The sequence below is a fragment of the Talpa europaea genome (genome assembly GCF_964194135.1).
Source record: "Talpa europaea genome assembly, chromosome: 12".
Classification (NCBI taxonomy): domain Eukaryota; kingdom Metazoa; phylum Chordata; class Mammalia; order Eulipotyphla; family Talpidae; genus Talpa; species Talpa europaea.
This window is the reverse complement of record NC_140079.1, coordinates 69,841,052-69,854,284: the sequence shown is the minus strand read 5'-3', so window position 1 is coordinate 69,854,284 and position 13,233 is coordinate 69,841,052. Positions and strand designations below refer to the sequence as shown.

The 13,233-nt window shown below is 47.0% G+C and overlaps 2 protein-coding genes across 2 annotated transcripts in view; one reads left to right on the top strand and one right to left on the bottom strand.

Moving 5' to 3' along the window:
* The window catches only part of LY9 (lymphocyte antigen 9), a gene marked incomplete at both ends in the record, with an annotated part of 38,528 nt that extends 27,247 nt beyond the window's left edge, over positions 1-11,281 (top strand). Inside the window, one exon of the mRNA XM_084250097.1 lies at positions 11,193-11,281. Coding sequence (XP_084106223.1) covers positions 11,193-11,281 — 89 coding nt within the window. The remainder of the gene's footprint in view (positions 1-11,192) is intronic.
* Positions 11,282-12,548: 1,267 nt separating this feature from the next.
* LOC311181654 (natural killer cell receptor 2B4-like) lies at positions 12,549-13,208 on the bottom strand (the record flags this gene model as incomplete). The annotated part of the gene is made up of 2 exons (XM_084250096.1): positions 12,549-12,871; positions 12,959-13,208. The coding sequence occupies 2 exons, from the start codon at positions 13,206-13,208 to the stop codon at positions 12,549-12,551; spliced, it is 573 nt and encodes a 190-aa protein (XP_084106222.1).
* Positions 13,209-13,233: the final 25 nt, after the last annotated feature.

Here is a 13,233-nt window from a genome sequence, read left to right as displayed (position 1 = left end):
TCTTACCTCTTTTATTTTTTAAGGTTTTCAAATTTTTATTGGAATAACCAAATATATTAAATTTTTATCAACTTCAATTTTTTTTAATTGCATTTTATGGAAAACAGTGTTTTCAGTAGGATGAAATTGTAACTGTTATTTGTTTATTAAATTTATTTGTGCATTTTTTTATTTTTTTAATGATTTATTTTTTACATCATTGTTCATTTTTAAACAATATTTGATTCCCCTTCCCCACCCAGGAGTAGTCCCCATAGAATTTCCTTCACCAATGCACCCGCGCACCATCATCTCAGTCCCCCGTGCTCCTCCCTCCCTCCCTCTCATCCCTCTCCCTCCACCTCCCCTGCAGGATGTCTCTGGTTTATAATTGTCTGCTTTTGTTTTGTTGAGCTCTTACCTCTTCGTAGACAGTGCAGTTGTAAGAAGGGTCGTGGTTCCTCTTCTGAATCCAGACCGGAAATTCAGAGGTAAAGAGTGCTTAGCTTCAACTCAAAAAATGTCTTATGCCTAAGTGATGTGAGAGGTCCCCAAAAAGATTCAGGGCCCAAAAGTTCCCTGAGTATCCCCAGACAAAAAAGAACTGAATCTCCTACCCCAGGAGAAAAAGATTGCATTTACAGTTTCCAGAAAAGGCATGATGCATACGTGCCTACAATTTCACATTTCTGAACCAAAGTCAGAGTTTAAAATCCCACAACCACATAACTGCCAAGTCACGTAAGCACACACTCCCTGCAGCACACATGCAAACCTAATACAAATAGTGCCTCAAACCATGCACCTCTTTATCACATAGCACATGCTCTTAGCCCATTTCTGGCACCCACATGAGAAGCAACCCCGCACACCCCCTGAACACGATGAGAAACTGCAGACACTAAAGTCCAGGAGCACCCTCAGTAATCTGCAGGCTCTTCATAACAGAAACCAAAATGTGGGTCCCTGGTGTCTCTGACCACCTACATGTCCACATATTGTTGCATATAATTTAAATTTAAAACTCTCTTGTGGTGGAATTAAAGTTGATTGAATGCCTTATTAGTAAGAGGGTGAATGAAAAATCTGAAAATCTATCCTGACTAACCCTCTGTCCATGTGATCGCTGACCTGCATGCACTCAACACTTGCACGGTGTGGTAGACTCCCAGCTTCCCACACCGCCCTCTTAGCCAAGGTTATATCTTCAGATGACAGCTCCAGCTGTGGAACTGCTGTTCTCCCTGGGACAAGAACAGGGCTAGACTCAGGCAAAAATTGTGCAAGAATTTTGCTGTTCCCATGGACTGGTAAACAAGAGGTTAAAAACCTCTGGGCTCCAGGTCCAGACACCTGCTGCCATGATTCTCCTGGCTCATTGGGGTTTTTTTGTTTGTTTGTTTTTGCTTTGCCACTTCTGAGCTATCCTTCCAGAGCTTACCGAATTGGCCGTTATGGGAAGGAAAGGGGCTTACAGACCCGGAAGGAAAGGGAACCACAGCCCTTGAGACCAGACCAGTTCACACTGGAGCTGCAGGTACACAGCATCCGTGAGATGCTCACCTTGGAGGTGGCCACAAGCCTGCACAACCCCCGAGCTGTAGCTGATGGGTGCCCACAACTAGCAACAATATATGGACGTTAGCCAAGTCCACTCTCCTTGCTTCCTCAGCCAAAATAAGCTTAATTCCTTTTCTTAAGCCCCAGTCTTAAAAGCTCTATAGGCCCCTAGCCCTGCACCTCTGGGCATTCTCTCATGCCCAGAGATCTCGCTGGAGCCCTCTTCTCTTGGTCTTTTGCTAATCAATAAATGCTGACTGCTCGTCTGTCCTCGCCAGTGTCTGTGGAGTGCTCTTTGCAACGTTTTTATTATTATTTATTTATTTTATATATATTTTTACATCATTATTCATTTTTGTACAATGTATGCATTTTTCATCTCAGTTACAGACCCGGTGAAATTCCCACTCCCCCATCACCCGGGTACCATCACCATAGTTCCTTGTGCCCTTCCCACCCCTGTTTTAATCCTACTTCCTTCTCCTCCCTTCAGAATGTCTCTGGTTTATAGTTGCTGTTGATTTTGATTTTTTTTTTATAATTACTTTTTTTTCCCTGATCCCTTATTTGGATCCTCTATATTCCTCATAGAGGTGAAGGCATCCAATATTTTTCTTTTTCTTTCTGGCTTATTTCACTGAGCATGATCCCTTCCAGCTCCATCCATATTGCTGCAAATGGCATGAGTTTATCTTTTCTGATTGCTGAGTAATATTCCATTGTGTATATGTACCACATCTTCTTGATCCAGTCATCCATTTTTGGGCATTTGGGTTGTTTCCAAAGCTTAGCTATTGTAAATAGTGCTGCTATAAACATAGAGGCTCTTTGCATTCTTGACCAGAGGACCTCAAGATCCCTTTCCCAGCTCGGGAGCAGGACCCCTCAGATTCCCAGTAGGTAAAGCAGTGAATAGTGGCTGATTCACTCCCAGCTCATCGGCCCCTGTTACAGGGGAGGTTGAGATCAAGCTGAGGGAGCCACCGGTCTGCCCCCTTGTCTGGTGATAGTTCCACCCCCTCTTAGGCAAGGTGACAACATGACAGAGGCAGCAGGATACCCAAGTCTAGGTACACATGGGAGCTATGAGCTCAGCTTGGAGCAGGATTCAGGGGACCAGGGGGTGCTGTGCAGTCTGGAGGCCGTACCAGCAGGCTACCGGCCCGAACCTTGCCTGGCTTCCTGAAAGGGAACACTGTTTCTCTAAAGACCCAGTCGCTCCTGCAGTATGGGATGTGGGCCCTGCTTTGGAAACCTCCCCAGGTCTCCGTCATCACCTTGCTGGCCTTCTAAGGACTCCATGGTTGCTCTCGTCTTCCACAGAAACTCCCCCAGACCCAAACCTTTTTAATCCACTGTTCTCTTAGTCTCAGAGACGTTGTTTTTCTCCAAACAGAACCAGAAAGGCATTTCTAGTTGACCTGTTAATTTTTAAACGCAACCATTTAACACGGGGAGGACAACACCTGAAGAGTGCATGCAAGTCTGCAAGCGTGTCTGTACGTGCACATGCTAAACACACATCTGCATCCTCCGCCCCAGGGGACTCACCTTCTGGCCAGTGTTCACTAGTGAATACAGAGTTTTATCATTTTCTTGTGGTCTGGAAGCAGAAGACTAGTAAGAAAAGAGATAAAACCATGTTAGAAGGCCTCCCCGGTGGCACAGCGGTTGAGCGCTGGGTTGCAAAGCTGCCCACAGCCTCTGCAGCGCCAGTTCAGTTCCCGGCTGCTCCCCGGCCACCGGAGGAGGGTCCCGCATGGCGCGCAGACCTCTCCTGCCGCCCGCTGCTCCCCTCAGCAGTGTACTTCGTCAGTCTGCCTGCTCTGCTCCCCGCTCTGGCTCTGGTGAATTCTCTCACCCTCCCGCGCTTCTGACTGTACCCAGTGCTTGTATAAATAAATAAATAAATCTTTTAAAAAAAAAAAAAAACCATGTTAGAAGCAGAAATCTGGAATAGCCCTTAGGGAGGGCCTCCCCTGGTGACGCAGGTGGTTGAGTGCAGTGCTGTGAAGCTGTTTGCAGCCTCTGCAGCGACAGTTCGATCCCAGCCGGCCGGTGAGGGTCCCATATGGCGTGGCAGACCTCTCCTGTCTCGCCCGCTGCTCCCCTCAGCAGTGTATTTCCTCAGTCTGCCTGTTCTGTTCCCCACTCTGTCTCTGGTGAATCCTCTCACCCTCCCTCAAATCTGGCCTGTACCCTGTTCTTGTATAAATAAAATAAAATAAAATCTTTAAAAAAAAAAAAAAGAATAGCCCTAAGGGAGAGGCATCTCCTCTACCCCATCCAGGGGACTCACCTTCCGGCCAGTGTTCACTACTGAATACAGAGTTTTATCATTTTCTTGTGGTCTGGAAGCAGGAGACTAGTAAGAAAAGAGATAAAGCCATGTTAGAAGCAGAGATCTAGAATAGCCCTAAGGGAGAGGCATCTCCTCTACCCCACCCAACCCTCCCCTTTCACCTGCCCAGACTGCAGATTTATGAGTCAGTGACAAGAACCCAGAAATCTAAATGATATCCTGCTCTTATTTAAAAAGCTGCTCTTTTCTCGGGCACTTATTCTGTATACTTGTTCTCCCCCAAATCCCAGCTCCTGTGAGATAGGGATGACTGTAATTTGCCCCACTCTACAGATGAGGCTCCAAAAAGGCAAACAACCTGAGTCAGACTGTTCACAGTTGAAGGCAGAATTTAATCCCCAAACTCTTCAGGGCTCTTTCCTCAACACCTTGGTGCCTCCCAGGGCAGCATGCCCTCCTTCCCTAGCCACCCCCTCTTAAGGTGACGCAAAGGGAAATGCCAATTTCACCAACAGTCCACTCTGAGGGGCGGTCTTCCTTGCATTTACACAAATCCCCCTCGGAATTCAATGTAGCTAAACCAGAGAACTGACAGGTGTAGTCACTCCCGCATCTTCAGGAATCTTTGGCTTTGACCCACCATCAGTTATCACACTGTCTTAAGGGAGGCACCCAACCGGGGGATCCAGAGCACCTCTGGGTGGTTGAGCACCCTCTTCCATCACTTCCCACCTCTCCTCCACTAGCCTTCCCTCCCTTCCCGACCTTTCCTCTCTCTTCTCTTCCCCTTCCTTTCTCCTCCTGCTCCTTTTTTTTTTTTTAAATATTTATTTATTTATTTATTTATGCATACAAGAGCTAGAGCTAGGGAATGGGCCAGGATGCAGGGGGTAAGAGGATTCACCAGAGACAGAGCAGGGAACAGAACAGGCAGACTGACTGAAAGACACTGCTGAGGGGAGCAGCGGATGAGAGAGGAGAGGTCTGCTGCACCATGTGGGTCACCTCCCTGGCTGGGGATCGAACTTGTGCTGCAGTGGCTGCAGATTGATTTATAGGTGAGTCGTAAGCCCTTGCGCCAACCTCTTCCTCCTTTTCTTGATCTTTCTCTGAAGCCTATCACTCTTCCCCAAGGATATTCTTGCCCCACAGTTCAACCACTAAGCTGAAGTGGCTGATCATTCTTTTCTTGTTTTGTTTTGGTTTAAGTCATTTCTGTGGAAAATTTCATCCCTGGACAGCAGGAGACAGATTTTCCTTAGAACTGTCTCACCCTGAGTCATCGACACTGTCATCTTAGCCATCAGTGCTAGAGGAAGCTTCTCCAGTTCATGGGAGAATTTCTGTAATCCCAGAATGTTAGAGATTGGTGGGGAAAGAGGAGAGAAGATCACTGTACTCAGCTCTCCCAGCTCCCAGTTCTGTGACCTGGAGCACAAGCACTTCTGAGTCTGCTTGCTCATTGTGAAGTGGGGTTTCTCTTGGACCTACTCGAAGCAGTTATATGAGATTTACTGAGAAAATGGACATAAGTACTTCATCTGTGTTATCATTAGGTCACCGTAAGGTAAGAGGACTCACAGATCCATTCTTTTCTGAAAACAATTATAATAGGGTGTGGGGATAAGAGCACAAGGTTCCCCTGGACTGGAAGCAGCAGGGAAGGGACAGAGGTTGAGTACCCGGCAAATCTCCTCCTTCAACAGCTTGTCCTGGCCTCACTGCCTGACTGGAAGGGGACGGTGCCTACCCCCCGACTTTCCTGCTCTGTTCAGCAGGAATGTGAGTCCAGAACTATACTGACTTTTTCAAACAACTAAGAGCAGATGCAGCCAAGCCACCCTCTAAACTGCAGGAGCAACCAGGACCTTTAAGTTATGTGTTTCTGGGGTGCATATGGAAGCCCCAGAAACAGGAATGGGATGGGTGAGAGAAACCTGAGAGGTACCTGGAGCTGGACCACTGAGTAGACGGTGCTCCTATCTTCAGGAGGACTCTGCTCTGGATTCTGCATGAGAAATAATAAAGGGATGTGAGGCAACAGGCTCCAACAGCTGTGCCTACCCAGGCTTGGACAGAGTGGGGAGAGATAGCAAGAGCTAGAGAGACTCCCAGAAGCAGAGAGGGAGGAGGTCACTGGTCACTAGGATGAGAGACACTAGAAAGAACCAACTCACCATAGCAGAAGCTCCCCAGGCATGACCCACCCACAGGGACTCCCATCACTTGCTCTTTGGTAACTTAGACACTTGCTTTGCTGACTACTAGGCTACGTGCACCACCTAATCACTCATAATGGGCTGAGAACTGAGCCTTAACTCATGGCACCGACATTCAGAGACTTTAAACACTTTAAAGCTGGCCTCAGGAGCCAGCTGGTCGTCAGCCTCAAGCCAACCCCTGGGCAGCTGTGGTGCAGAGCAGAGCCCAGAACGCAAGGCCAAAGGCAGGAGCACATGCCCTTCCTGCCTCTCCACCCTAACCTTGACCACAGGAAAGGGCTCTGTTGGCTTGGTCGGAGGAGCCAGTGGAGTCCAGCAGGGTAGAAACTGAGCTCCCAAAAGCAAAAAAGAGATAAAGAGGAACAGAGAAAGGCCTGGCATCCTTGGACATTAGAGAGTCATGAGCATCTGTCAAGAAGCAGGAGTCTGTAGCTTTTCTCTCCTGTCCAGTCATGAGTGAAGTTTCTCCAGAAAGATCAAGGCTGGGTCCAAAGTGAGACCATGTGAGGCTTGAAATTTAAGCCTTCAAAGGGAACCATGGAGATAGCAGGCAGAGACCAGGGGTGGGGGATGAGGCTGTGAGGGGGCACCCCAAAGTCAAAAGCAGATTGAATCCCCAAGAGAATTCTGTTGCTCTAAATATAGATATTTTTCTCTATATTCTCCTCTATTTACCAAATCAAAAAGAGTTGTCATGGGTGAAACCCGCACTACTGGAAGACCACTGGACTAATGAGGAGGTCAAAGAAGAAATTAAAAAATTCTTTGAATTGAATGACAAAGAGGACGCCAATTTCCTAAATGTATGGGATGCAGCAAAAGCAGTAATAAGAGGAAAATATATAGCAATAGAGGCTCACATCAAGAAACAAGAAAGAACTCAAAGAAAGAACCTAATCTCGAAGCTCAAAGATCTAGAAAAAGAACAACAAAAAAAACCCCAAAACCAGTAGCACAGCAAAACAGACAATAACCAAAACAAAGAGAAGCCCCACCGACTGAAAGAACATTTTTGCACATAACACTAAAGATAAAGGACTGATCACAAAAATCTACAAAGAGCCGATGAGACTCAACAAAAACAAAGAAAATAATCCAGTCAAAAAATGGGCAGAAGAGCTAAAAAGAAACTTCTTTGAAGAGGAAATGCAAATGGCCAACAGACATATGAAAAAATGTTCAACATCACTTGTAATCAGGGAAATGCAAATCAAAACTACCATGAGATACCATCTCACACCAGTGAGAATGGCACATATTAAAAAAACTAGCAACAACAAATGTTGGTGAGGGTGTGGAGAAAAAGGAACTCTCCTGCACTGTTGGTGGGAGTGCAAACTGGTCCAACCACTATGGAGAGCTGTGTGGAGATTTCTTGACCTACTAAACATAGAGCTTCCATATGATCCAGCAATTCCTCTCCTAGGTATTTACCCAAATGACACAGAAACATCAATTCCAAAGGGCCCCTGCATGCCTATGTTTATAGCAGCACTATTTACAATAGCTAAGCTTTGGAAACAACCCAAATGCCAAAAAATAGATGACTGGATCAAGAAGATGTGGTATATACACACAATGGAATATTACTCAGCAATCAAAAAAGATAAACACATGCAATTTGCAGCAACATGGATGGAGCTAGAAGGGATCATGCTCAGCGAAATAAGCCAGAAAGAAAAAGAAAAATACCGAATGGTCTCACTCATATCAGGAATCTAGAAAACTTAAATAAGGGACCAGGAAAAAGAATAACTATAAGGAAAAAAATATCAAAATCAACAAACAACTATGAACCAGAGACACTCTATGGGGGATGAGGGGCGGGGAAAGAAGGGATTGGGGTCAAAATAATGGGGTTGTAATTGTATGGGGAATATAAAAATAAAATTTTATTAAAAATTTAAATAAAAAAATTTCAATGACATTCTTCAAAGAGATAGAACAATTATTGATGAAATTCATATGGAAGCACCAAAAACCCCAAATAGCCAAAGCTTTCCTGAAAAAAAAGAAGGGAATGGAGGTATCACACTCCCAGAATTCAAACTATACTACAATGCCATAATCATCAAAACTGCATGGTATTGGAACAAGAACAGACACACAGACCAATGAAATAGAATAGAAAATCCAGAAATAAACCCACAGATTTATGGTCAACTAATCTTTGACAAAGGAGCAAAGAATATGCACTGGAGCAAAGAAAGTTTGTTCAATAAATGGTGCTGGGAAAACTGGGTCGCTACATGCAAAACAATGAAGCTTGACTACTACCTAACACCATGCACAAAACCAACTCAAAATGGATTAAAGAACTAGACATAAGATCTGAAACCATAAAATACATAGGAGGAAATATAGGTGAAACACTACATGTTATGCATATCAAAGACATCTTTACAGACACATCACCCAAAGCAGTGATAGTGAAGGCAGAGCTTCTGCACAGCAAAAGAGACAATAACCAAAACAAAGAGAAACCCCACCGACTGAGAGAACATTTTTGCACATAACACTAAAGATAAAGGACTGATCACAAAAATCTTCAAAGAGCTGATGAGACTCAACAAAAACAAAGAAAATAATCCAGTCAAAAAATGGGCAGAAGAGCTAAAAAGAAACTTCTCTAAAGAAGAAATGCAAATGGCCAACAGACATATGAAAAAATGTTCAACATCACTTGTAATCAGGGAAATGCAAATCAAAACTACCATGAGATACCATCTTACACCAGTGAGAATGGCACATATTAAAAAAACTAGCAACAACAAATGTTGGCGAGGGTGTGGAGAAAAAGGAACTCTTCTGCACTGTTGGTGGGAGTGCAAACTGGTCCAACCACTATGGAGAGCTGTGTGGAGATTTCTTGACCTACTAAACATAGAGATTCCATATGATCCAGCAATTCCACTCCTAGGTATTTACCCAAGTGACACAGAAACAGTAATTCCAAAGAGCATCTGCACACCTACATTTATAGCAGCACTATTTACAACAGCTAAGCTATGGAAACAACCCAAATGCCCAAAAATAGATGACTGGATCAAGAAGATGTGGTACATATACGCCATGGAATATTACTCAGCATTCAAAAAAGATAAACACATGCAATTTGCAGCAACATGGATGGCGCTGGAAGGGATCATGCTCAGCGAAATAAGCCAGAGAGAAAAAGAAAAATACCGGATGGTCTCACTTATAGCAGGAATTTAGAAAACCCAAATAAGATGCCAGGAAAAAGACTAATCAATACAAAGTAAAAATCAAAATCAACAAGCAACTAGACACCAGAGACACACTACAGGGGGGATGGGGGATGGGGGAGGAGGGAGGGGCGGGGAGAGGAAGAACTAGAGTCAAAATAAGGGGGGGGTGCAATTGTATGGGGAATATAACCAAAATGAAAATGCATACATTGTGCAAAGATGAAAAAAGATGTAAGAATTATATAAAATAAAATATTTTTTTTAAAAAAGTCGTCATGGGGCTGGGGTGCTTTCAGGAAGCATTTGGGCTCAGTGGCTATAGGGAGATGCACTTGCTCTCAGCCTTGTACCAGAGTCTGATAGTGATTGTGGAAAGAGTTTCCTTTTGTTTTTCACCCCCAAAAGTCTGCTGCTATGGGGAGGAAAGAGATGAGGGCTAACAGAGTAATCCCTTTAACAAGGGGGACTGCCCACAGAGCCCAGACCTAAAGGAAGCTGCTTCTCTATTCTGAGGTCTCCCGCGGCTTCACACATGTGATGGGCGGAAGAGCCGGCCACTGTGACCACTGTGGCTTCTACCTCCCTCCCCGGGCCAAGAGCCAGGACGGGATGGGTCTGGGGGAGATGGGGATCCTCCTGCCCACCCCCACCCTTCCCACCGGGCAACTCAAGTCAACTGAGAGATCAGGGCCCTTCCCTATGACTGTCACCATGTCCCGCCCTGCTCAGGGCAGAACAGTGGGGGGTGCCCTGAGGCCCCTCTGCAGCTGCCCCTCCCCAGCCCCTCGATAGGCAGAGCTGGCCTGAGAGCTTCGGGGGAGCCAATCTGGCATATCACCTGGCACCAACCTGTTTACTCGCTAGCACCTCAGTCAGATTGGTCTCTGGCTCCTGGCATTGTGAGCACAGACACAGAGACAGCCACAGAACCACAGCACCTGGCTGCTCAAGCTGGCACGCCCGTAGCCTTCCCCAGCAGAGGGACCCTGGAAGGTCAGCTTGGTCTTATGGGGATATGAAAACTCATGTTCAGACACCAAATACAACAAGGTTGGGCTCTTCTTGGGGATCAGCCCAGCTGGTGAAATTGGGTAGAGACAAGGGCACCAGGTGCCATCTGGGGTGAAGCAGCATCCTGTTGTCTGCCACTGAGCCCAGCTATGCCAGCTGCGCCCACCAACTCCCAGCAGGCCCTGTTCTGCACAAGATGTGCCTTCTGCCTCCTTCCAACTCCTCCGTCCCCTTCTTCTCTTTCCCTCCACAGCTAGAGCTTGGGGAGGGAAGGGTGTTCTATGGAGATAGATGGCAAGACGAAGGATAGCTTTGAGAAGGTCTTCCTCTCTTGTCCCCATCTGGCTGTTCTCCCAAGACCCTCTTCCAGACAAGTTGGAGAAACCCCAGCACCACAAGCACCATACTTGATTTCTCCTGGTATGCACAGAGTTCACACATTCATAAGGTGTCAAATGTTGCTGTTGGCTGGTGTCTGTGAGAGGAAGGAAGCAAAGCACAGAGCTATAGGACTGCCAGGGAGTACCCTTCCTCTGCTTCAGCTGCTCACCATCCCGCCTCCATCCCAGAGGGAGAAAGACTCCAGCCTGGAAGCCAATTGTCTTCCCAGGATACTAGAAAGGGCAGGAGCAGTAACTACCTGAACTTCTTACTCTGCGGGCAGCCCCCCACCAACCCAGCCACACCCTACTCCTCTCAGGTAAATTGGGGATCAAAAAGCAGGAGCTGGGCGGAAAGACCTGCAGCCCCTGCTTCCCCTCCCCCTGCCGTGCACACAAGCACCTCAGCCCTTCCCAGGAAAAGCAGGGGCTAAGCGCCAGACCATGAGCTGCGGTGTCAGGCCAGGAGGCAGCATCTGCTTGGACCATCCACTTACCTGACTGCTTCATCTTCTTCTTCCGCACACAGAAGCAGACAGTGAAGACAACGACGAGGGTGGCAAGTATGGCTGGGACAACCGTGGAGGTTATCAGAAGGGGCAGGGAGCCAAATACTGAGGGATCTGAAAGGCACAAGACCTAGCACTCAGCCCACTCCCCGCTTCCCACCTGTCTGCAGTAAGGCTGCCCCAAACCCGCACTATTCTTCCGTGTGTGCCGGTCCCCTCACACCCCGTGAGCTCACCATCAAGGCTGTCTCTCCACTCAGCTGGGTGACCGCCCTTGGGTGATGCTGAGAGCATGGCAGTTAGTATTGACAGATGTGGATCCCTTTCTCAGTCTCTAAATTCTGTGTACCTGGGCACCTTCCTTAATGCCTGTGAGTCTCTCTTCAAACTTGCAAAAAGGATATGATGTTACTGTAAAGCCAGGAGGCATCCCCAGATCATAGTGCATAAAGCACTTGGCACAGCCAATGTCTCATCTATCCAGTCCTTGTTTTAGCTGAACAAACACGTGTTGTACTTGTACCATGCCAGGCAAGTCTTCCATTTCACTTCCCTGCTCTTCCTTGTGTAAACCTCCACATTTAGCAATTGGGTCCCGGGCGGCCTGACACATAAGCCCACCCACAGGGGAGGAAGAAAGAGCACAGTGTCCAGGTGCTGGCTGACTGGGCTCTCGGCAAACATCTCCCCAATCTTAACAGGTTGTGAGGTTCTTATTATCATCATCCCCAAAAGAAAAGTTGTGGTTCAGAGAGGGTAATGAGCCAGCCTGGGATCACAGAGCTAATAAATGGAGAAGCCGTGACTGGTGTGACCCCTGAATCAGTGTCCTTGTCACTCCATATGGCTTCCGCTTGTTTGCTTCATTTTTCTCATATTACTAAGTTTGCTTCCCCCATTTGGCTGTTGGACCTTTAAGGACAGGAATGTCCCTGTAATGCCCATGTTGGTGGCGCATGAATTCTTTGCTTATCTAATAAAAAGTGGTAGAAACACAGCTCAGGGTAGCCGTCAGGATGGGATACAATAAATCAGGACTCTCCTAGATTTCCCTGTGATTATCCTGATTCTCCTATGAACTGCTATGTGGGGAGCCTGCCTGGATTGGGGAGCTACCTGGCTTGGGGAGCTACCTGGCTTGGGGAGCTGTCACTCAGAGGAAGAAGCAGGTGTCTCAGAGGGCCATGGCAGGGCCGTGGCTCACCAACACGCTATGAGAAGGGAAAGCACAGCTCCCAGGACATCTACATAGACTCACATTCTTCCTAACAGGTCAGGCTTTATAGGAACTGTGTGCTGAGAGGCCAGGAACCCCCAGGAAAGGTTACAAGGCCCTGGGGGAGGCAGCCAAAGGACATCACACCCAAGGCTCTTGCTCACAAGCCTGGTTTGTGCTCCAACTCCTCCACCCCGGTAGAGTTCTTGGGTCTCCGCTTACTCAGACAGTCTTGCGTGAGGTTGAGGGTGCTGGTTGCCCAGCTGACTGCGTTGCTGACATTGCAAGTATACACCAGCGAGCTGTTGATAGCCACCTCCTCCTGGTAGGTCTGTTTTATCCATCCCTGGATCTGCTCTCTCCCGCTATGCCAAGTAAAGTTCACATTGTCAGCCCCAGAAACCAAGCAGTTCAGAAACACTCGGCACTTCCCTCCAGGCAGGATCTCTGTCTGGGCCTGCAGCTGGGGCTTCTCCACCTTGTCTGTAAGCAGAGATTCTAGTCAGAAAGATATGGACATACAAACCCTGAGGGAGTCAGAGGGACAGAGCAGGCTGCCAGGGAACTCACCGAATATGGAAACCTGGAACTCAATGTTCTTCTTATCCCCATTTCTTGAGGTGAGTTCCAGTTGGTAGAGGCCAGTGTCCTGCTTCTGCGTCTTGTTGATGAGAAGAGCAAAGCCCTCAGGCCTAAAATCAAGTCTACTGTTGAAATGTTTGGAAGTGTCATAATATTGCAGGGTTTTATTTCTCGAAGTCAGTATAACTCTCCAGTCTTGATGTGGCCAGCGAATCTGCCATCTAACGTTTATCTCCATCTCTGTGCAGTTGGGCTGCAACTGG